Source organism: Xiphophorus hellerii, chromosome 4, assembly GCF_003331165.1.
Source record: "Xiphophorus hellerii strain 12219 chromosome 4, Xiphophorus_hellerii-4.1, whole genome shotgun sequence".
Classification (NCBI taxonomy): domain Eukaryota; kingdom Metazoa; phylum Chordata; class Actinopteri; order Cyprinodontiformes; family Poeciliidae; genus Xiphophorus; species Xiphophorus hellerii.
Genome location: NC_045675.1, coordinates 13,738,965 through 13,762,761, shown reverse-complemented (window position 1 = coordinate 13,762,761; position 23,797 = coordinate 13,738,965). Strand labels below are relative to the sequence as shown.

The following is a 23,797-nucleotide window of genomic DNA, read 5'->3' as shown; positions in this document are numbered from 1 at the left end:
AGTAACCTTTGATTAAAAATAAAAGCATGATTTTGTGTCTATCTTACCTTTACATGATGGCAAGGCCTTGTCCCACACTGGTTTCCCATCATGCCCCATGACACACATAATGGTTTCACTACCCATTATTGTGTAGCCATGGTGACAGCTGTAGGACACCTGGGATCCTAGTTTGTAGTCATAGCCTGTCCGACTGGCATTCATGATGTTACCAGGGTCAAAACAGGCCTCTCTTGGTTTCTCTGTGGATGTGGAAGAATTAGGTGAGTTGGTGGACAAAAGTGCAAAATATTAAACATGACATTTTGACAGAAAGTGATAAAGTAGCTTAAATGTTTTTATTTGGCAACCAAATTTAATAACTTGTGTCAATAAATATTTGTTAATTGGGTTCTGATAAGTTTTCATTGAATTCCCTAACTTAATTAGTTTGTCATACATATATATAGCTCCATGTTTGATAAATAAGAAATAATCGGGAGAAAAACATGAGTCAAACAAAAGTTGCAAAGTAAACAGAACAAAAATAAAAGAGCCATTGTGTGTGTAGTCGTCAGTCTTTGAACCGTTTTTCTGCATTCACTGCACAAAATAGTGACAGTATGAAATAGTCAGGCAGAGAGAAGTTTCAAGGCAAAAAGAGCTGAAAGTTGCAGATCATTAAGACTGTTTTTTAATTAGAGGGATGGCATATGAGAGGTAGTGAATAATGACAAAATCAAAAGCTTGAAAAGATGTTTGAGACAACAGAACCTTTTTACCAGATAAATGGAGTGAGGGAAACGAGAAGAAACGAAGACAGGATTAGAGAAAATTAATAAGTCTAGTCACAAGTAAGTCGAAGTTAGAGACTGACAAAAGGTATTAAATCATTAGTCACAATCAGTGGAGATAAACAACTCTTAGGCAGACATGGAACAACCTGCCCTTTCAGCCAAATACAGCTTCTCTCGTTAGTGGGCTTAAAATAATAAGAGCAGAGAGATTAAAATATTATCAGGTCTGCAAGACAGCGCAACCTGTATTTGTGTATTGATATTTTAATCGCAACACTTAACAAGTAGACAATTTAGTGACAATTACTGTTAGTGGTATTGTGTGCAGAAACACGCAAAGAGTCATGTAGTACATTTTATTTTCTGGACACGTAACACAGCATTGATTTGCCCTAACCAATAAACCCACCTGATAATCTCAATCAGTAGGGCTAGATGAACTCACCAATTGGGGTTTTCAGTTTAATTAGAATCACTGCTATGTTCAAACATGTTGTTTGTGATTATTGGTGCTGCCTTATCACTATCGGTACTATCTTTATTGAATACAATTAGAAAGTTTACTTCTGCTACAACTAACTACCTCTATTTCTCTTTCGTATTACAACTGCCCAGAATCTATTTAAGTCTCACTGTGCACTGTGAAATCACAACTACAGCTAAATATTTCACAATACAGACTCTGCATCTTTTCAACTACTGTAGCTCACTCTAGTCAACAGGCAATTGCAAATTATTATATGAGCTATATGTTTAGGTCCCATGAACGTTACTCAAGCACATGTTAAATAGGACTGTCTATGGTGCAATTACCTCTGTATTCAATAGCAAATCCAGACATTCCTAGTGATGCATCTGATCTGAATGCCAGGAAAAGACTGTTCCCGCTGCTTTCTATGCGTTCAGGGGCCTGGTTGCCTTGAAGACTTGCAAGGAGAGGCCCGTTTGAGTCTTCGCCTTCATAGATGTGCAGGAAGTCATAACTTGGCTCCATGTTGAAACTAAGGAGAAAAAACCCCAGAAAATAACATTTAACTCAGCAACCTGGTTTTGGTTAAACTTTATTGTTCAGATCCATAATATCTTTCTGCAATGTAGAGCATTCAGGGACATGGCTCCCAATTTTCCAATCACCAATCTAAACGTGGCTGTCGCCTTCAGTAGACACATTGCTAAATGACACTTTTCACCACCTCACCATACATTTGTTCTGGTAGACACATCAGAGGTATTTATAACAGGTACGTCTTACGTCCTAACAGGCAGACATTTAGGTTGAATCTTTACAAAGGGCCAATGTTGTTTGAAATTCTGAATAAAATTTGATTGAAATATATATTGGTGAACAGCCACTTGCATGCTGCATGCATGTTTTGTCGCTGTCTCTAAAGTCTGAATTAAAAATCATGCGTTTTGGTGCAAGTATACTCTGCAGGAAACAGTAACTCCTGCTGGTGTGGATTTTGGATTTGATCATGTTGCTGACCTTTTACATAAACACTATGCTCTGTGAAAGGATAAACATGAAAAACATTTGACATTGATCAACAATGACAAACTGATGCTACAAAATGCACAAAATAGTCTGTAAAAGGTAAAGGTAACAATTTGACAACATGTACTTTCACTTTCACATCTCAAGATGTGTGTGCAAATGTTTGAACCATACTCAAATATGTGCTCAGACTGCTAAATCTAAACAACTCCAAACATTTGTCTTTAAAGTTTCAGTGGATCACACATGGACAGCATCTTTTTATCTTTGTACATGCATGAAGATATCTTGTCCATGAGAGTAAAATGACAAAAGTCCACATTTTGACACATACAAACCCACATTTGTTTTGAAAACACATATCATTACATCTATTTTTCCGTGGTGGTTTAAAGGCAAAATTATTTTCCTTTCTATGCAAGTATACCTTTCTAAAAGATAATGGAAGAGGTATTGGTTGAATTTAAAATTTGGAGCTGCAAATTCATAAAAAGCATGGCATTTGCAGAACAAAGAAATGTTTGTTGTACAATATGAAACAAAATAATAGCTCTCTAGCGAGCAATCTGTGCTTTTGATAAAAATCTAATTTCAAATAATCTACTTGTAGTTAGAGTTGAATAATAGAAAAGCAACAAAGGCAACATTTACGATATGGTTGACAACAGGAAGAATTGTGAAAAACATAAAAAATGCTGTTTTTGAGCAAAACCAAATATACTGAAGAACTTTTGAACATATTCCTGGGTTGGAATCCCGTTTCACAGGTACCAAATTTTGGATTGGTAAAGTAAATGTTTGAGTTGATCCAGAAAACAAACATTTATGTTCTGTTTTCCTCACTAACAGAAAATTAGCAAAATTTGTATTCATGTTTTCATTTGAAATATATTAAACAGTGTTTTATAAGCAATTGTATGTATAGAAATATAAGCTATTGGAAAAATGTAGGGCATTATTTGCTGTTTTATACATACCATTTTTAATCAACTTAGCACACACATGCACCCCCCTACACACGCACAAAAACATTGGACAACTCAACATATGCAGATGTTACCAAAGTTAAAGAAAGAGCATGGAGTATTCCATTTTAAGACCTGTGTTTCTATCGGGTACTAAATGGGCTTAACTGCACCTAAGCCTCCTTTCCATAAAAAAAAAAGCATTAACCGATCCATGCTAATACCTTGTGCATTAGTGATGCATTCGGGGTTGAATACCAAAGCTGCTAAATGTCATGAAAGGAACATAGAAATCTCACTGGGAAGAAATGGAGCAGCGCAATAATCTCCCATGACACAAGAATAAAACAACAGTCAATTAAAACTTGAAACCTAGTTGTGAATTACAGGCTGTTAATCAAAGTGTAGAAATTTAAATTAAATTTCAATATAATTAATTACATGCTCTGGAAAAAAAAGTAGATAGACACAAAAACTGGTAATAATATCCATTACAAGTGTTCACTTGAAGTGTGTATTTCTAAAGCACATCTGTTTAATTTTCTTTGCTTTGCATGAAAAAAAAACAGGGTCACATGTGGACAATCAAATGAATTGAATGAGCTTGGTTTATTATCGAAGTGAGAATTAACTTGATTTACAAAAAAGGAACATGGTAAAAAGAAAATCTGAGCCAGTAGTAATTAGGTTAAAATGTCTTTTCTGTTTCATGTGTGAAATACATTTAAAAAGAGAAGATAAAATAATAACAAAGAAGTCTTATGCAACACATAAAGCAAAGCCAAAACAAAATGTAAAATAAAAGTGTCTCAATGTCACATCAGCAGGGATTTATCTTTCAAGCTGCAAAACATGAAGTCAAAATTGGGTCATTTTTCTCCTTTGGCAATCTGTGGAAAGTCGTCTTTGGTTTTATCTGCTTTGCTTCATTTGAAGATCCAAGACTCACTTTGATGAACTACTGACTGGGACTTAAAACATTCACCAATGTGCAGTAATTAGCAATAAAAATGTAAATAAACAATACACGCATACATACATACAGACATACACTCTGCACAGGAGTCTTGGTTTTTACCCAAAAACCAGGATGAAACATTGTTGCTATGTTTTCCACAAGCGGGAAAATATTTTTAGTTTACCTGAATTGGTGACTGTTACTTTTCTGTTGTATCATTCTCTGAGACTGAGCTTGCTTTGTGGATCTTATGGCCAGTGTGACTAAAACGTTGTTTTGACACTACCATGGTAACTTATGTAGGAAGAGGATTTCAAAGGAGCTTTTAAGGCAGATGTAATGCCTTTAAGCAGCGGTCCCTGAGGAGTGAAGAAAACTTCTCAAAGACTAGGTTATTAGTTACCTTAATGATCTTACACTGCATGTTATTTAACATAAACTGTGCTTGATCTCTCAGGAGACAGATCTTTCTTGATTCAGTGAGGGTCCATATTAAGCCAGGATATCTACAAAAATTTTATTAAAAACATTAAATATTAAATATAAATAAAAATATTAATGGTGAATGGAAGTATTTTTGTTAGAACAAAATACATTTTAAAATCCCTAAATGTTTTACCTCTATTTTAAACTAATTTGGATTTAAAGACTGGCCTTATTGGTGAAATCACATTGTTCATTCCTCATGTGCCTTATGTTTTAAAGTGAGAGGAAAAATTAACCTATTGTTATTCATCCATCCATCCACCCACCCATTTATATTTTAGTTGGTGTTTAAGTTTAAAGGTCAAGTATTGAGCAAAATTCAGTTTTTGTATGTTCCTGTACTTCCATTTGGGTGTCTCCTGCTTCTAGAACCAGTCCGATAATGTATTACTAAACATATATAACTTTTCAGAAATTTTCAGACAGTCTTAGTAGAGGAATTATTGGTGTTGAGCAATCTAACGGCCAATGGGAGATAACCCTTTCTGAGTCTGGCTCTTCTACAGAAACGGAAAGTCCTGGCAGACGCCAAATGGATGATTAGACCATGGAGAGGATGGAGAATTAATAATGATATAAGTGTGCATCAGATCTGCAGCATTTAATCCTTCAGTGGTTGTGGCTTGATTGTTGTGCAGGAGGCTCCACTTCTTCTGTGTCTGGGTTTGCTTTGGGGTGAAAGAGCTATGGTTTACCACTGTGAGTTTGCTTGAAGCTATATTCATGTGTCTGAGGTGCTAATGTAAACACTGCGTTGGGAGGGCTAGGCCAGCTGCAGCTTATTTGCATAAATCGAAAAATGGCCCTAAAACAACGCATTCCATATGAGCTCAAAACAGGCACATCTGATTGGGTGAAATCTCAAAATGCAAGGATGATTTTGAGTATTAAATGTAATTAACAAGTTTTGTGTAGCCCCGATATCTATTATGCTTGTTTAAGGAAGCGTACTCGCACTCTTTTCGTGTCTTCAAGCTATGTTCATGTCTTCAGTGGAAGATGATCTGTAAGTTTGCTTAATATAACTTCATACACACCTCAATCTTTTATGTAGCTTTGTGTGCTCCTATACTGTTAAGCTGGGAATTATAGAGAAACCACTGATAAAAAAAACAACTGAATCATCATTTATTCCATCATCTTTTTCATCTTTGCATAACGTGTTCTAAATCTATTTTTATTTCATACATGACATATCACCAAATCAGAGAATGGATAAAAAAGAACAATTTAGAAATTATTTTGAAGTTAAATGGTTAGGATAGAGCCTAACATTTGTGCAGAGGTGGGTACTAACTTGTCACATTTAATCACATGCATTTTTTGAGTAACCTTTAAAAAAATTCTTCAAGGAGTAGTTTTAATGCACACTACATTTTACTACTAGAGTACATTTATTTTGAAGAAATTTAATTTAAACTAAATTCATTGTAGTGTTTGGCTATTCTATCTACCTTCAATTACTTTACTAAATGAAGAACAAGCATATTTTAAACAGAAATACACCACAGACAGACACTCTTCCAGTTTATGTGAAAGTGAGACTTATTGTATACGCACAAGGAAGCATCTTGGTTTTAATATTGTTTTTTATCTTGGGCTTGTTAAGCCATGGGGAAGTTCAGTGAATTTACAAAGAAAACTATACATTGTCACTGCAATGTTGGTTTCAAAAGCTTGTAAACCAACAAATCTAAAATAATTGTAAAATAATTTGATTTGGAAATTATTTTTCAGCCTGAATTTGATATTTTGTTCCCATTTACTGAAAAACTAGAATAGCCACAAGACTTATTTTTCTCGACCTGATGGACATAATTTTGTAAAAATTAAATCAGATATTACGACCAACAATTAGCCAATACTTCAGCAGCATTTCTACTAAAACATTTTTACTCTTGAGTATTTTTTTTTTTGTTTTTTTGGCCACTCCATTCACCTCTACCTTTTTGACTTTGAATCTTAAGTCAATGACTTGTAAACCATTGGTGGTTAAATGTCCAAAAATACAGCACAACATTAAATTTGAAGCAAGAAAAGGAAGAACTTGGTTGAAGTTTCAATGCAGAAATAGATATGTTGTAGTCTGCTGAATGAACTACAACAGACATGAAACAGAGCTAGAACGATTTCACAATCCCAAAAGAAGGGTATAGGAGATGGGTAGGCAAGAAAATAAATCAGCTAAGATCTACTCAGGAAAAAATCAATCTGTAGTTTGCAGAATTACCTGTCTGACTTGTCAGTAATTTTAAGCAAAGCTGCTGTTATTATGCTTTACTTGCTAAATCTCCAGAGTTTAAATTATTCCAGCAGAGCCAGCATTTTGCCGCAAGAAAAGCACAGTGGTCCTGTCAGAAGTACCTAAGAGGTAAAAAGGCCATGTATTAATTTGCGACTACAAGTGGTGTTACCTCACTTTGTTTAAAAGAATAAATAAATTACTGTGATCAAGTACAAAATTATTTCTACCTTTGGCAGGTTTAGATTTTAAATTATTTTAAATCAACCAAGAAGGTTGTTTCTAATAGTAAATTAGACATGAATATCTCAAAAGATAACATGAGTAGCAGTTTAGATTTTTATAAAAATGGCACCTAAAAGAGGATCTTATCCCTTCCAATAATTAAAGAAAAAGAACAGAATTACCGTCACATTAATGAAACTCTTATGATAATTGACAAACATATTTTTGTGTGTTTCAATAAATGTCTTGACAATATCTTGGTGAGCTGCATGTCTTTCAGGTTTTTGCCTTCACCTTGATCTTTAGCTTCCTCTGCTAAAGATCTTTAGCTTCCTCTGCTGATTGTCTATTGCATTGAAGTTGGGACTCTGGCTGGACCTTTCCAAAATCTTCATATTACCTCCAGTAAGTAGAAAAATGTTGATGAAATTAAAAGACTACTACAAGTTCAATCGACCATGAATAATGTTGAACTTAACTGTAAAGCAAAGGTGGTGGTCTGAGGAAATAAGTAAAATATTAGGAAAACTTCTGCATCTCATTAAATTTTTTCACATTTTCTAAATTAATGGGGCTATGGAGGTTTTTTGTGAAGAATCCCTCTAAAAAGACACACAAGGAGCGTCAAGCGTTCCAAAATACATCAATGACACCTGAAATTACAGCAGAATATCAACTTACCTTTTGAAGATAAGGGCAATGACAAAGTCAGGATTGACTCTGATTCTCCAGTCGCACTCTTTCCCAGGAGGGTAAGGCTGAGGGTAGTTTGGAGACAGAATCACACCGGAAGGACCACTGACATTACCCCCACAGGTCGCTGGAGAAATAAAGAATAGTAAGAGAAAGAGATGATTAAAGTCTTGAATTTTGTTATTTGGGAAGATGATAAGCCCTGGTTGTGCACTAACTTTCCCCACAAGGAAGAAAGAGAGGAAATGAGTTAGGCATACAGTACAGGAGAGGTTTGTTAAAGAAGAGAAAATCACACCTTGAAGACAAATATTACCTCCACAGGTGGTTGTAGATTGTGAAACAGCGTAAGAGAGAGACAGATGGTGAGATTTAGTTACAGACTGTGGGGTTAGGGGTAGTTAGGGTGGGGGGAAAATCACCCCTGGCAGTGCTGTGATTCCACATTAAGCCATGGAGCAGGGAAAAGATAATGTCAAGAGAGACAAAAAGATGCACTCAAGCAGCAATTTGTTTATGTGAAATAGAAGTTTATAACATGCCGAGGTGTCTTCATGATGGCAGGCGTGTGTAAACAAATAATCATCATTGAAATAGTGGTAAACAAGGGTATTAACAGTTGCAAATTGCTGACAGACTAAACACCAGCACAATAACAGTCTACATTGGAGAATTGAGCTTGAAGGGGCGATAATATATATTTTTCCTGGCACATAGTGCCATTTTATAGAACAATCATGTAACCATGTTACCTTCAATTGTTATAAAACTGTATCAAACATGACTTAAAGAGAAATTTGACTTGTAATTTAATACATTGAAATTGGCCTCTGTTTCTTTAAGAAGCTCATACTCCTCCTTCAGCATGTAGTCACAACAATGCTTCTCATTATATCTTTCACTGTTCTTATCAGTGTTGAACTGAGAAGTGGATCGTAAAATAAAGTCAGCTCATGTGCAGTTCCGCTAGGGGTTTGCTAATTGTTGAAGCCACTAGTCTGGAGGAGCAGATAAAATAAGTGGAGGGAGAAGCTCTGTGAGGCGGAAGCTCGGCATGAGAATGCAGCTCCAAGGAAGAGCTCTGGGTAAATAGATGGCCCTTTGTTTACACACCAGATATGTTTGTTGACGAAGGAATAACATTAGAACATGGTATAAAGTTTAATAAAAAGGTTGAATTTATATAATACCACCCTTTCAGGAGTTTGTAATGTGTCTTATTATGAGAAATCAAAACAAATGGACTCAACCTTCTGAGATGACAATGAAGCCAAGTGATGCAGTAAAGATTAATTTAGATTTAGTTCACATTCTGAACTAACACATTCTGTTTTACGAGGTTATAAAGCAAACTCTTGCTCCACTAGTGGTGCTAGAGGACTTTCCCTTAGTGCGCCAGCTCAAAAAGAGAAAAAGAAAAGGAGGCTGAGCAATATAAGACAATCTGCATATTGCCTTGCTACAAGGACTCAGGTGATCAGGTCATTTAACAGGCTTACTGATGCTACTCATGATGCATTCTTAGCTATGGATGATGTCATACTTCCCTCTTGACTTTGAATGATAAAAAATTTAGAAGGTCAGGACATTTATGGTAATCACTGTTGACTTAGCATTTACCTACTCTGATTGCATTGGCATAAAAACTGAACTCAGAGCAGCAAGTTATGAAACCTATATAAAAGCATTTTGCCTCTGCATCATTCTAATGTGTATATATATATATATATATATATATATATATATATATATATATATATATATATATATATATATGCGTGTGTGTCATCTTGTCTTTTACATACATGTTTGTTTTTCCAACATGTATGCATGTTAGAAAAACATGCATACATGTGTCTTAAGCTCTAGCTTTAAGCTCAAGCTCAGCTTGTCCTACATTTATGTAACTAAGATTTCTTATCTCTAGTTGAGTTAATTTCTTTCTAATAAACTCAAATGTGTTAGAAAAAGCTGCAGGGGGAGTAAGACACTAAAACGTCGAACTGGATAAACAAACTGCCGCAGAATCCTGTGTATAAAGTGTAGAGCGGGGATGTTGGAGCTCACTGGGCTTCACTATAGCAGCAACTCTGCCAGGTGGTAATGATAAATGAGAAAGGAAAAAGGGGAAAGTAATCTAAGATTTTGATACATAAGTGTGAGCTGTTGATCTTTTTAATGGCAGTATCAAAGTTTTTACCTGATGTTTGAACTCTAGACATTTTGTCAAGAAGTTTCAGCAGTGGAGGCATTTTCGTGCCCCTTCACCACCTTTCACTGGGGTGCTATTCATTGTGACAGCCTACATCACTTCTTGGTATTGCAACCACAGTGCTAATGACAGAAAGCCTCTACAAAGTGTGGTGACAAGGGCAGAGGGAGTCACTGAAGTCTCAATCCTGTCTTTGGAGACCATTTCAGAGGATAGATTTAAGAAGAAAGCTCTCAGTATTGTCAAAGATTCTTCTTACCTTACCCATGGGTGGTTTAATCTCCTGCCAGTCTGGTAGAGGACAATGTATTTCTAAATTAAGAACAACCAGTATGTGCAACAACGTCATTCCACAGGTTGCTTGTTGCTCACCTCTTACAGGAGTTTAGCTGCAGCTATTTTATATGTCATTTAATTATAAAGATGTAAATATTTCCACTCTGCCACATATATTGTGGAGTTCAACAATGGCATATTAACATGTGCAAACAACTGTGTATTTTTATGCCTTTTTGCATTTAAGTTTTTAAATATCAGTCACTTAATCTTCTAATCTTATTTTCATGATATTAAAATATTTTTTAGATTTCCATTTAAACAGAGTTACACTTCCTAGGTCCATCTTACAATTAATGTTTGGTCTTTGTAGATTTGTCAGGCTTTGCTACACTCCTAACAAAGTATTTACCTCCTTTTATCGCACTGCATTTTTCAAATTGTCATACAAATTTTAAAATTAGACAAAGCAGCCTGAGTAAATAAAAATGAGGATTTTATCTATGATTAACTTTCCCACCTTGGCAAAAATTAAATACACCCAACTGTGATTAATCACAATTAATCTAGCCACAAGATCAACAGTAAATAAATACCAGACATGTAAAATCCAAACGCATGTACAATAGAATCTGTCTGACAACATGAAGCACAGTAAAAGAGCTCAAAAAACAACACATCACGCCCCAAGCAAAATAATTTCAAGAATGTATGAGAAACACAGAAAATAACATCTACGTTCTGGATACAGCCACAAAGCTGTTCTTAAGGGTTAGAGACTTCTGCAAACTATAGAGAGCGCTGTTATCCACAAATGAAGGCATGGAACAGTAGTGGATCCTCCCATGAGTGGTCTGCCTCCAAAAATGACCTCAAAATCAGTTCAATCACTTATTTAGGAGGTGACATAATAGCCCAGAAAACTTCTGGAGAACTACAGTTCCCATGTCCCCCACTAGGTTCAGTGTTAATGTTTAAATAATAAAGAAAAATAGGAGAAAAATGGAATCCATGAGTTCCAAAGTCAAAATGAAAATTAGATGCTCTCCAAGACTTTTGGGAACATAGTCATTGTACTGGAATTTGGAGTGGCCTAATCAAAGTTTAGATTAAATCTAAATAAATCTCCGTTAGAATCTTTCAACAGACTGTTTATGATTAGGAATGAGCTGAAATTCCTCCAAAGCACTGGAAAAGACTGATCAGTTATCCACAATGTTCCTACTTACTACATTTAAATAGCTTTTCACCTAATAAATGAAATTATAATTTGAAAGATGCACTCTAAATTTTCTGATGATCAAAAATATTTAAAAAAGAAATGAAGGAAGAAATATGAGCAGGAGCAATTTTTTTTCCGCAGAACTATCTTCCCTTCTTAGCTAGAGAAGAAATTCTCTGCTTGGTATGAATGGATTTTATACATATTTCTAATATCATTGCAGTACTCTTTAATCTTGAATGTTCATGAAGTCTTTTGGCAATTAGGGTAATAATCTGCAGTATGCTTTACACTTACCCATACAGGTTGGTGGATCCGGCTGCCAATAGAACCTGTTATCCATTCGTACACATGTGATGGTGTCTTGGCCTTGCAGCTGATAGCCTGGGTCACACTGGAAGGTCATGCTGTCACCAGGCTCTTTACTGTCTCCATATCGAGAACCGTTTACAGGGATACCGGGGTCATTGCAGGATGTTGCTGTTGTGGCTGCAAAGTAAAAAGAAAAAAAGAAAAAAAAGAAGAAGAAATATTGGTAACTGGCATATTCTCATCAAATTTTACTGAATTACAGTGAACCCTCGCTATATCGCGGTTCACCTTCCGCGGTTCACCTTCCGTGGTCTTGCTGCTTCGCGAATTTGTATTGTGCATTGTGTTCTGCATTCTGATTGGCTGAACAGTCTCTCCGCTTCTTCTCTACCTGTGTGTCAATAACTTTGCGGGTAATATGTACATGTACGTAAAACAGCTTGCCAGATTTAACATAATCGATGGTGGCATGTCGGTTTATAAGAATTCTTTTGCCCAGAAGAGAAAAAAAGCGATAACAACCACCGATAACTATGTTCTTCTCTCTAAAAAAACACACCTGCACCGCATCCTTCAATAAGTTACTTACCGTGTTGTCTATAATTACAATCATTTGCTAAATATCAGTCAAACGGCATTTTATGCTGCAAAGCTTTAAAAAGAATTAGACTTTTGGGGCAAATGCCAGAGAGTGTATTATGTAACATTGCAGTATTATCATAGGCTAGATTTTTTGAAGATCTACCAAGTAAAATAGCATGGATTAATAGATGGATCCTCCATTACAAAAAACAATATCAATCCACCATCACAAATAGTCACTTGTTAGTGTTTTATTCAAACCTACATCTTCAAAATTATTTAATAAATCTTAAAATATATGTCCAAGCTGTACTAGTTTACTTCTTTCGTCAGTTTAATGATCATAGTATACAGAAGACAAGACAGGATAAAACTGTAGGGAAGGTCGGTTGTAATATTAATTGAATCCAAAAACCTTTGCCTATTTAAATAAGTGCAATGCTTTACTAAATCAACATGGAGGTAAATATAAGGAATCATTACCATAGTAATGGAATAGCAGTCCTTTGATTACCATGTCAGGGTGTGTAAATATTTATTGTTATAAATTTGGGGTGGATGGGGGAATGCAGAGGAGAACAAGAGATAAAATGTACTGAGTGTAAATATTCATGCTGTGTTTTACAAATGACAGCCTTGTGCATCTGAGTACTGTTCACAATAAATGACACAGAGGCTTACAAAGAGTAAGCAAAGTTGTACTGGCCAATGAAAATGTATGTGAGAGTACAGGAGTTGTGTATATATATATATATATATATATATATATATATATATATATATATATATATATATATATACTATATATAGTATATATATGCCAAACCTGGTAAGTTTCAGATTCACCATAAGACTCTACATAATATTAAAATAAATCTTGTAGTTCCTTTATTTGAAAGCATAGTCTGCTTTAAGGAGGATGTGTTATATCCAAAATTGAACCATAGGTCTCAGGAGGCTCCCCTCAGTAGTCTACTTAACATGCCTGGGTCTCCTGGTGATGCATTAAATGTCTCATTTGGTTCTCTAACTGGAGGTTTTCCAGAAATCCTATTATATATTGTATTAGTGCTATATTAACTATTATATTTCTAATGTAAATTGGGTTTGTAAGATAACCTAAAGCTGCTTGAGTTTGCTAATTAGGTAATGAAATTGCTAAGTCAGTAATTGGTTTTTCTTTATAGAGAAGAGATATAGGTCATAAATTACAGCAGATGGTAAACACCAGTGATTTCATGAGGCCATGATACATTTTCAGTTTAATTCAAGGCCATATTTTGATGAGTCCAACTTAAATTTAAGTTTCTTACTAGAGAACTGTATAGAAAATCCTTGTTTGCTGATAAAATAATCAGCATCAAACTGTAGAGTAAGGATGTTGAAAGTCGAGTGGCTATCTTCAGGCAAGGCTGGGCCAGACCATTCTTTCAACAGGATCCCACCGTCTGAAGAGCCAGATGGACCATCCCAAACTCTCAAAATATCATGGCCAACCTCAGTGTCAAAGACAATGAAGTGGAGGCTGAAAAAACACACAGAGGAAAAATTATTTCAACAAAAATGAAATGAACAAGAGACACACTCCTAGCATGTGAGTATGCATACCTGCCAGCAGCTACCATACTGTGTTGAAAAATGCAATGGTGGCATAACAAAAAATGAAGAGCACTCTTAAACACAGCAGTGGCTTTGAAAGTAAAAAAAAATTCTTATTAGTAAAGATAAAAATTACTGACAATCTTGTTAGTGTTTACCCTTTTAGCTTACTACTATTACCCCTACTGACTGGCTGGCTGTGAACAGCCAGAAGGCAGAATCAAGAAACCCAACAGTTAGCGCACTTGCTTAGATTCTTCAGCACTCGTTCTTTTTTATTTATTTATTTCAAGTTTCCTCAATTTTAGTATAAATTGTGCATGTTGCATGAGTGTGACACAGCATACACAACTGCTTTATAATCACCTGATAGTCTTGCCTGTGTCTGCCTCTATAGTCCAGGTACAGTGGAGGTTGTTGTCATATGGAGCCGGGTATCCAGGGGAAAGAATCCGTCCCGACACTGCTCCAGTTATGTGACCTCCACACTCCGCTACAAAAACAGCACAAAGAAAGGTTATTTTTGAGTTAGAAATTTCTAAAGTAAAGAAGATAAACAATACTTTAATAACAGAAAAATACAACTGTGTCAAATATATGTGTATTTACCATTTGCCAGAAAATTTGCAAACACAAATAGTAAATAAGCCCATCACATGCTAGCAACTCATTTAGCAGAAAAATGTAGGCATCTGGATACAGTGAAGACGATTTCTAAGGATAAAAATGAACATCAGAATGAAAAGAAGATTAACTTTGGTCTGGTTTGAGTAGTTTCAGAGACTGCTGATCCACTGAGAGTTTCTTGTGCAACCATCTTGAAAAGTTTACAGAGAATGGTCCAAAATCAAGAAATGTCCAGTTAAGAGTGGTTATGTGGAAAAAAATTCCTTGCAGACTGGCTTGAGTTGAGAGAAAGACAACAGTAGCTCAAGAAACCAACTGTTACAGCCCAAGTATGTCTAACGCTAACTCTGAGCAGTCGTACAAAACCATAGTGAGGCCACTCCTGTCAGCCCCAAAACAGAAAATTGAGGCCAAAATTGGTCATTAACAGGTTGCTAAAATGTTGCCTGGTTCAATGAGTCTAAATTTCAGTTTTGTCATTCAGATGGTAAGGTCTGAATTCAGCGTAAACATCATGAATCCACAGCATGGATCCATCCTGGATCCATCCTGACACTAGCTACTGTATTCTGGTTGGTTTTAAAGATGAATAGCCATGTCACAGAGGTCATTTTCTCTCAAACTGGTTTATTAAATATGATAATGAGTTGACTGTCCTAAATAGACTTCCACAGTCACCAGTAGTGATGGGTCTGGCAACATCGATGTGTCGGCGCATGCGTCAAGCCCTTAGACAAAACCCCGTGTCGGTGTTGCTTTCAGCAAGTCATGTGACCGATACAGGAACTGTTTTGAAATGACACTGGCGCGCCAAATTGTGTTTACAAGGAAGCGAATCTGTCAACGGGATGCATTTGCCAAAAATAATTCTTGATCTTTTACGGTACAGTGTCAACTATGGAGCAGCCTCAAGGCAAACGAAAGGTTTCGTAGTTTGGGACCATTTTGATCTTACATCAGAAAATAAGGTATTGGTTATTTCGTTGTTGTTTCATCCGGTTCTTTTCAGTTTCTGCTTGGTTTATCTGAATCCAAATTCAGCTGAAATTGACTCTTAGTTTACTTTCACATTATGTTCTGCAGGTTAAGTGTTGCATATGTTTGACAGAACTGCCTTATTTAAATAAATTCACCTCCTCAATGCTGAGTAATTATAGGGCCAGGCATCAGAATGAAGTCCCAGATACACCTAGGATAAACTCAGGTATACAGCCATTCTACAAATTACTCGGTTGCTTTTTATAAATTATTTCATATAAATGTATGGTTTACTTAATTTTTTTCTACAGCAGGAGAAGTTGTGTCAAAAAAGCGTAACAGACTAAATTTCAAAATGTTGGAAAAACTAAGTTTTTTTAATGAAAATGTGTGGGGGAAAAAAAAAACAAAACAGTCCACAAGCATCCTCATTCCAAACACTTTCACTTAAATTTTCATCACTTGGTACATGTTCACAATATTTATTGACTGTATCGAAGAATATCAAATATATTTTGAATTTAACTGAAGATATGACATAATACAATATACAATATACAATATAATACAATGACTTAAATCTTATTGTATAGACTAGGTCATTAAATCAGTCTGTCAATTATGTTGCCTGTAGGGATTTTTAATGTCCAGCAGGTGTCAGTATTCAGTGATGCAGTATCGACACAGTATGAAAACAGTTTTGCTATGAGTCGAAACGCTTCATGACGCCTCATTTACCCATCACTAGTCACCAGATCTCAATCCAACTTATTGTCTTTGTGAGTTGATGGAACAACAGATTCACATCCCTGATGTGCAACTGAAATATATGCAGCAATTGAATGATGTCATCATACCAATAGGGACGAAAATCTCAGAGAAATGTTTTCAATGCCTTCTTGAATTTACAGACCTATTCAATAAATTAGAATATTATAGAAAAGTTAATTTATTTGAGGAACTTTATCACTAAGTGAAACACATTAATTATGTCTTTATTTCTGTTAATTATGATATTCTGTTCATAGTTAACAATAATATGACCTTTAAAATTAGAATATAACATCACATCAATAAAAATACTATCTTTAAAATCAGAAATGTGGGCTTAATGAAAAGTATGATTAACACCTGCTTAAATATTGTCAATTTTCAAAAGGTACTTTTAATCTGACAAACGAGCCTCAGGAGAATTGCATAACATACAAACTGCTCAGGCAGTTCTGAAAGCAAAATGGGGAGCATCATTTTGCTAACGAGGTAAAACCAAAACAAAGTAGCAAGTGAGTGTATGTCAATAAGTTTAGGTCATCTTCCATTAAGTGAGCGGTGTGTCAAAATCTAACACTTCAGGTCCAGGAAGTTAAGCGGTCTCGTATCTAAAGAGATATGCTTTACTATTTTCCTGAAAATAAATGTAAGGTGTGAAGGTTGGGTTACGTGGTAATCAGATTTTTTTTAAATGTTTAATTCATTAGATCCACCTTGGTTTTGTATTTCAAGGTTAGTGAAAAATTTTGAGGCCTGTTGTCCCATAAGAATTATTCCATATTGTTTACAAGTCAGGGGAAAAAATGCTGCTTCAAGCACAAGTGAGACATGAGTCTTATCTTATTCTTTGGTTATTTTTAGTCTAAAGGCAAAGGGGAAAATACTGGAAGGCTGCAGGCAGATTCAAAATCATAGATATTGTACACAAAATCCTCGGTGGCTCATTGAGCCAGCAGATCCCTGCTGATAAGAAAACCGTTTAGTACAGAGCAGGATTTTATGTATGTGTGTTCTGTGTACTTGCATCTCACTGCCCTACGACCTACAATACCATGACAACCTACATTCTTTGCATTACCTTGGACAGGATGTAAATAGATACACAGTCAAATGTGAAAATCAAAACAAGGACACACACACAAAAAAACACTGAATAGAATCATTTCACTCTGATGTTTTTCTTAGTCACTGTTGATTAAGACAAATCACAACAAGAAAGATAGTTATCATATAAAACTGGTATAAAACAGAAAAGTACAGCTATCTATAGATGGAAGCTCTTTTCTAAGCCTGATCCAGTAATAAAAAATCAAATTTGAAAAGAGTTAGTGACCACATCCACGTGGATCTACAGACACCAGACATCTGCTGGTGTCTGTAGATCCCTCTTTGGCTGTCAAAAGTGCCCTAACACTTTGAAGCACTGACTTAATGAAAACCCTGAAAGTGTGTTTTGGTACCAGATGTTGGCACCAGACCTTCTAAGTCCTGTGAGTTGAGAGGTGGGGCCTCCATTGACAAGATAACTTCCTACAGATGCTCAACTGAACCAAGATCTGAGGTTGGAGTTAAAGTCAGTAGCTCGTACTCTGTTATGCTCTTCAAAAGATTTCTGAACTATTTTTCCTTATATTCTGAACTTTGTGGCATTATCCTGCTGAAATAGACACCACCCATCAGGAAATATAGTTTTCATGAAAAGATTTTATTCCATGATCCAGTTCTGTAGCCCAGTTGATCAATTTTGTCACTTTTGGTGGTGGACATGTTCACACTAATTGGTCAGCAGCTGTGCAGTCCCATCTAGATTAACTTCTTCAGCAATGTGAGCTACAGCAGAGCTTGTTTGTTTGTTGGTGTGAACCACTGCAGATCACAAACACCTTATAGGCCAAAAAATATTGGAGATTCTCTGACCCAGACATCTAGCAATCACTCAATATCAATGAAATCTTCACTTGAAAATGGTCATGGTGTAATATCTGACTGGTCTGTAGAAAACATCAGATGAGCTATAAACAGGGGCAAACAACCATGGCAGAAAAGAGGCCAACAGAGGTAAAAGAAACATTCTGTTGACTACATGTAGGCGATAAAAAGAGAGAGACAGCAGAGCAAAAGCCCGGGGCAAGACCATTTCATGATCTCTATGCTAATATGCTCAGATGTGGGAGACAATAAGGCAGACATAGATGGAAACAGTCAGACAGGAGGCAAAACAAACAGAAAGAACAATGGAGTGGGCGCTAAGGCAATAGATTATCCCGGGTTAAGCCATTAAGTATTGGTTGTTGGATTAGCTAAAGTAAGGCAGGGATAAAGCACCTGAAATTAATGATAACTGACTGAGAAAAACAGTTTTAATCAAATTCCATAAAAAGCCAAAATCTATTGTCATCCAAATGCATTCAGTTCACTCCTTCACTCATAAACAGATGCACATTCTTCTTGTTGCCATCAGCAACTGTATCAGGCTGGGTCCCACCCCATAAAGCACAGGCCTATTGTTACAAAGTTTGGTTTTCAATATGTGCAATGCTCCTGCATCTATCAGGTATGGCAGACATTCTTCCAGAAAATTGTTTTTCTACAAAATACAAAAAGTAAAAGTATTTCTGGACAAAGCAGACATACATTTTTACTAGTACATTACTTAAGGGACTTAAAATTCTGTTAGAAACAATGGAGCAATTCAACTTACCAAATGCTGGTCAGACACTCCTGGCAATTAGTCAGTGATATGGGATCTAACTGGATATCCTGCAGCCAAAACTTCAAATACCTTTCCATGTTTATGTTTACTTTGTCATGCTAAGTCCCTGGACTGTTTCAATTACCAACTAAACCTATATAATATACCTGTAGAAATTTTTACATTCTGTTTGTGCAGTCTTAACTATTAACTTAGTTTAAAGCTTGTTTGTAATAACCAAGAACAAGCAACTTTGACTAAACAACATGGATTTACATTTAGAAGCACAATATAACTTTTTAAAAATTATTTTGTGAAAAGTTAAATTTTTTAGAGATACTGAATCCAAATTCAGCTGAAATTGGCTCTTAGTTTACTTTCACATTATGTTCTACAGGTTAAATGTTGCAGACAGAACTGTCTTATTTAAATAAATCAGAACTGCAGATTTCTGTCTGCAGTTTACCATAACCCATATTGGAGACATTGCAGTTACAGCCAGATGAGCCCAGAATGTTACTTTCTGACCTACATGCAAAATAGTATTTTAGCTAAAATTGCACAATACTCTTAAAATATAATCTCTGCTGTAAAAAGCTGACCATGACAGAATCGTGCTATCTGGAGCTTTTTTTTTTTTTATACGAAGAATAAAAAGCAATGAGTAAAATAACTATACGAGTAAAATTTGAAGAGTAAAACCTTGAACGACTTGTCGGTATTATGGTGGTTCTCAATGTATTCACTCAGAGGAGCTGAATATACTGTATAATTCAGGGGTCTCAAACTCCAGTCCTCAAGGGCCGCTGTCCTGCAACTTTTAGATGTGCCTCTGCTGCACCACACCTGAATAGAATAATTAGGTCGTTAGCAAGGCTGGGAGAACTGATCTACACAAGGAGGAGGTAATTAAGCCATTTCATTCCAGTGTTTTGTACCTATGGCACATCTAAAACCTGCAGGACAGCGGCCCTTGAGGACTGGAGTTTGAGAACCTTGCTGTATATCCAAACTCCAGTAATAAGAACTTCATAAAAGAAATTGATGGCCATGTGTCCATTTTCTTACCACTTTATAATTATGCTCTACTTGGTGTTGGGTCATCATATTCAAAACCAGCATTTAAAAAAACTCACAATGAAAAATTTGTGACTGTATAACACAAAATATGAAATAATTCAACAAGTTTAAAAACTTTTACAAGACACTTTTCTAGAAAAGTCTAATTGCCAGCAAGGATTTCATGAACAAATATCAAGTCATGTTTAGTAGACTGCATGTAAATTATATTTTTATTTTTACATTGTGGATTTTTTTCTGGATGTCAGATTATTTTGTTTTCACTTGAGAATAACATCACCATACAATGACACTGTCAGACATTTCTTTCGAAGAGAGCTAACTTTATATCATCAACAGAGGACCTAATGTTGACTGTTGAAATATTTATTGTCAAAAAACAGATAACCTTGTGTTTACCGATGAAGCAGAGAGACCAATTTTTATGCAAAGGACTTGTAGTAGTACCATTACAAATATTTGCCACAGTGCTGAATCAGTCCCCATAAGCTCTTTGCAAAGTATTTGCCTGTGTTGACTCACATATTTGCCTACTCAATGTCTTTGAGTCATTGTGTTGCAGCCTACAAACTGAATCCAGCTACTGTCACTCTTCCTTGCTTAATTTATTGTTAAACTACACAAAAACTGCCCAGAGGATAAAAATTAAATTATTATTTTATATATAAAAATTATATATATTATTTATCCAATGATATCTACATGTTTGCTTGCATACTAACCAATACAGGAAGGAAGTGGTTTGTCCCAGACACGCCTATCACCACTCAGACAGGTAAGCGTACTGCTGCCATGTAGGGTATACCCAGGGTTGCAGGAGTACAGGACGAATGTATTGGCATAATGCCCATCGTCCTGGATTTTATACCCATAACTGGGAACTCCAGGCTCCTCACAGCGAACCAGATCAAAACCTAAAAAAAACATATATACAAAGAGACACAAGAGGGAGAAGTGACACACACATAGTGTTTATATTTTCATCTGATATTTCTGTTTCAGACACAAATATCGTCAAAAAACAACTGATCTGTTGTTAAATACCATAAATTCTTCGAGAGAAACAGAAGTATTAAAAGTGCTTAAAAATGTTATGGTATTCTACTTATATGACCATTTTTAACATTTCAAAGTTTAAATGTACTCAAAAGTGTACACACCCACCCACCCATCTAAACTACTAACTCACAAAGATCGAGATTATTTTTTGAGCTAAAATGCCTAAGATATTAATGAAAACTAGATTTCTTAAGATTTTGTTATGCAAATGGGCAATGATTCAAACAACTCTTCAATGGAAACTATTACACAACAAGAAACTTTTACTTTAAATTTACATGAGCTTGAGCAGGATGTCTGTAAATGTCAATCTGTTCCTTTATCCGTTAAACAGATGTATTTCACTTCTGTTAACCTTTCTTGTTATTGTCTCGTATAGATGCTCTGTCATTTCTTATTGCTACATTAAAACATCCTTTAACATTGGACATTCATGAACCTTCTTGTTTCTCTCTCTTTTTGTATGTTTTAGCCCTAATCTATCAATCACTCTTATATATGCTCCATCTCCTCTGTTAAAAGCAAAAACTCTGAAGAACATGTCACCTTTTTTAGTATAATGTCATACAGATTGAGGGTAGTTTAATGGTTTTACTGACTTACAGAGCACCTATAATATCCATATCCCATTTACCCTCATTTGTTTGTCTCACTCGTTCAGCTGCTCTACCACTCCAGATGTGTCATTCTCACCTTCTTTAAATGACTCGCAGATAAATGCTCCTTTAATAGCCTCTTTGACTTATACAACGGCTGCTCTGAAGTTTTTAACAGGTTCTCTTTAAAGCCATTTAAATGAATGTGTGTAGGTGTGTGTTTGTGAGCCAGAATGAGAGCCTGTTTAAAGCATTTATGTCCTAATTTCCTTTTTCAATGCCTGTTAAATTAGAAAACTGAAATAGAGCAGAAAACCAACCGTTTTCCTCAGTTTACTTGTTATATTAAAGGAAAAACTATGTAATATTCCAAAATTATCATGTAGGGCATGTGACCAGGTCTACTCAGCAACATATATTAGCACTGAAATTCACCTGACTAATACACAAAAGATATCCAGGATCCAGGAAGAGGGAAACATAAAAACTTTATCATTCTAAATTTCAATAAAAAAGGTTGTAGTCGCAAAAAATTTCCTAATAAGAGCTTAGGAAAGGGTATTTTTGTGGATAAATAAAAATGTAAAAACTGTTTATGTGAAAAACAAAAATGCGAACCATGTCAATCATAATCTATTTTTGTTTCATCAATTAAAAAAATTATAGTGCTTCCCCTAATTTATAAAAAATATCACTAAAGCGTGGAATTAACTCACTTGTGTAAGTAAGGCGAAAGCCCTGATCCGTTCCAGAGGCATTGCTGTTGAACTCCAGCCATAAGTGATTGGATGTACTGTTGATAACACGACCCATCATTCCATCAAGTGTAAAGTTGCCAAGAAGACGGGATGTAGTATTCTCTCCATCATACACCTGTCAATCAAAACACAGTAACAGTGTTGAGCCACATTAATAAAACATGAGTTTGAGTCATTTTGCTTAGCTTTGCATCAGAGAACACTGCATGTTAAATCTACCAGACACCTTCCTTGGTTGTTTGTTTACTGCAGTGAAAATAAGTAGAGTAAAAGATAACTGAAATACCTTACACAAGTCTAAACATGTCAATCAATAACTAGTTTTTAAGTAATGTTTATTAGCAGTAATAACAGTGCTATATCTCTAACAGACCTGTGGTTTTGGACAAAAGATTTTCTTGTGACCTTTTTCTTTAACCACAGGATATAAAATCAGTCTTGGCTTGAAACAAAGGTACTGAAATTTCATGGAAATTTCAAAAATAATAACTTTCACAGCATAAAGTGCCTGTTTAGAGAATGTCTAAGATTGTCTGTTTACCAACTTATTTACCTCAATATATTTGAGCTCATCAGAACACCTCATAACCTCCTTAAAAGAGAACAAAGCTTTGCTCTCTCTATACTCAAGTTGTGGTATTTATAGCATCCAGCTTTGACATAACAAAAGAATTAAAGCTGAACAAAGTACCTGACCAGCATTTTAATGCATGACTGACAACATAAGGAGTTGGATTACATGCCTTTCACATTAGTCTTTGACAGGGGGGTAATTTTTGCAGCATACCTACCAAATAATAAAAGAATTTAGGCATAAGGAACAAATTCAGACTTTTGAATGTTCAAGGCTCAGCAATTCTAATCTATGCAATTATTATTTTGCTATAAATGTAATTTCTTAAATAAAAAGTATAAAGATGCGAGTCATATATTAATTTATTTGACTTATGTTATTAACATTTGTAAATTATATTAAAACCAATCACATGATTACTGTTAATTTGTAAAATGCTTAACTTTATAAGATCTAGTGTGAGCAATGTTTGTTAGGGTCTTTGTAATTATTTCTTCATTATTTTTGAAGTTGTTTTAAAAACTCCATCAATAGAAAGTGGTGATCTTGCAGAAAACAGCTACTTAATAAGAATTAATAAGCAACATGGACATGTTTTAGTTTGTGTAGACTTATTTGA

The 23,797-nt window shown here is 35.3% G+C and overlaps 1 protein-coding gene across 4 annotated transcripts in view; it reads right to left on the bottom strand.

Moving 5' to 3' along the window:
• The window catches only part of LOC116718451 (CUB and sushi domain-containing protein 1), a 431,730-nt gene that overhangs the window by 93,761 nt on the left and 314,172 nt on the right, over positions 1-23,797 (bottom strand). For all 4 annotated transcript variants that reach the window (XM_032560407.1, XM_032560409.1, XM_032560410.1 and 1 more), the window contains exons 25-32: positions 22,563-22,719; positions 20,914-21,105; positions 14,410-14,536; positions 13,758-13,969; positions 11,848-12,039; positions 7,829-7,967; positions 1,590-1,777; positions 48-242 (exon numbers count right to left, since the gene is read on the bottom strand). In XM_032560407.1, coding sequence (XP_032416298.1) covers positions 48-242; positions 1,590-1,777; positions 7,829-7,967; positions 11,848-12,039; positions 13,758-13,969; positions 14,410-14,536; positions 20,914-21,105; positions 22,563-22,719 — 1,402 coding nt within the window. The remainder of the gene's footprint in view (positions 1-47; positions 243-1,589; positions 1,778-7,828; positions 7,968-11,847; positions 12,040-13,757; positions 13,970-14,409; positions 14,537-20,913; positions 21,106-22,562; positions 22,720-23,797) is intronic.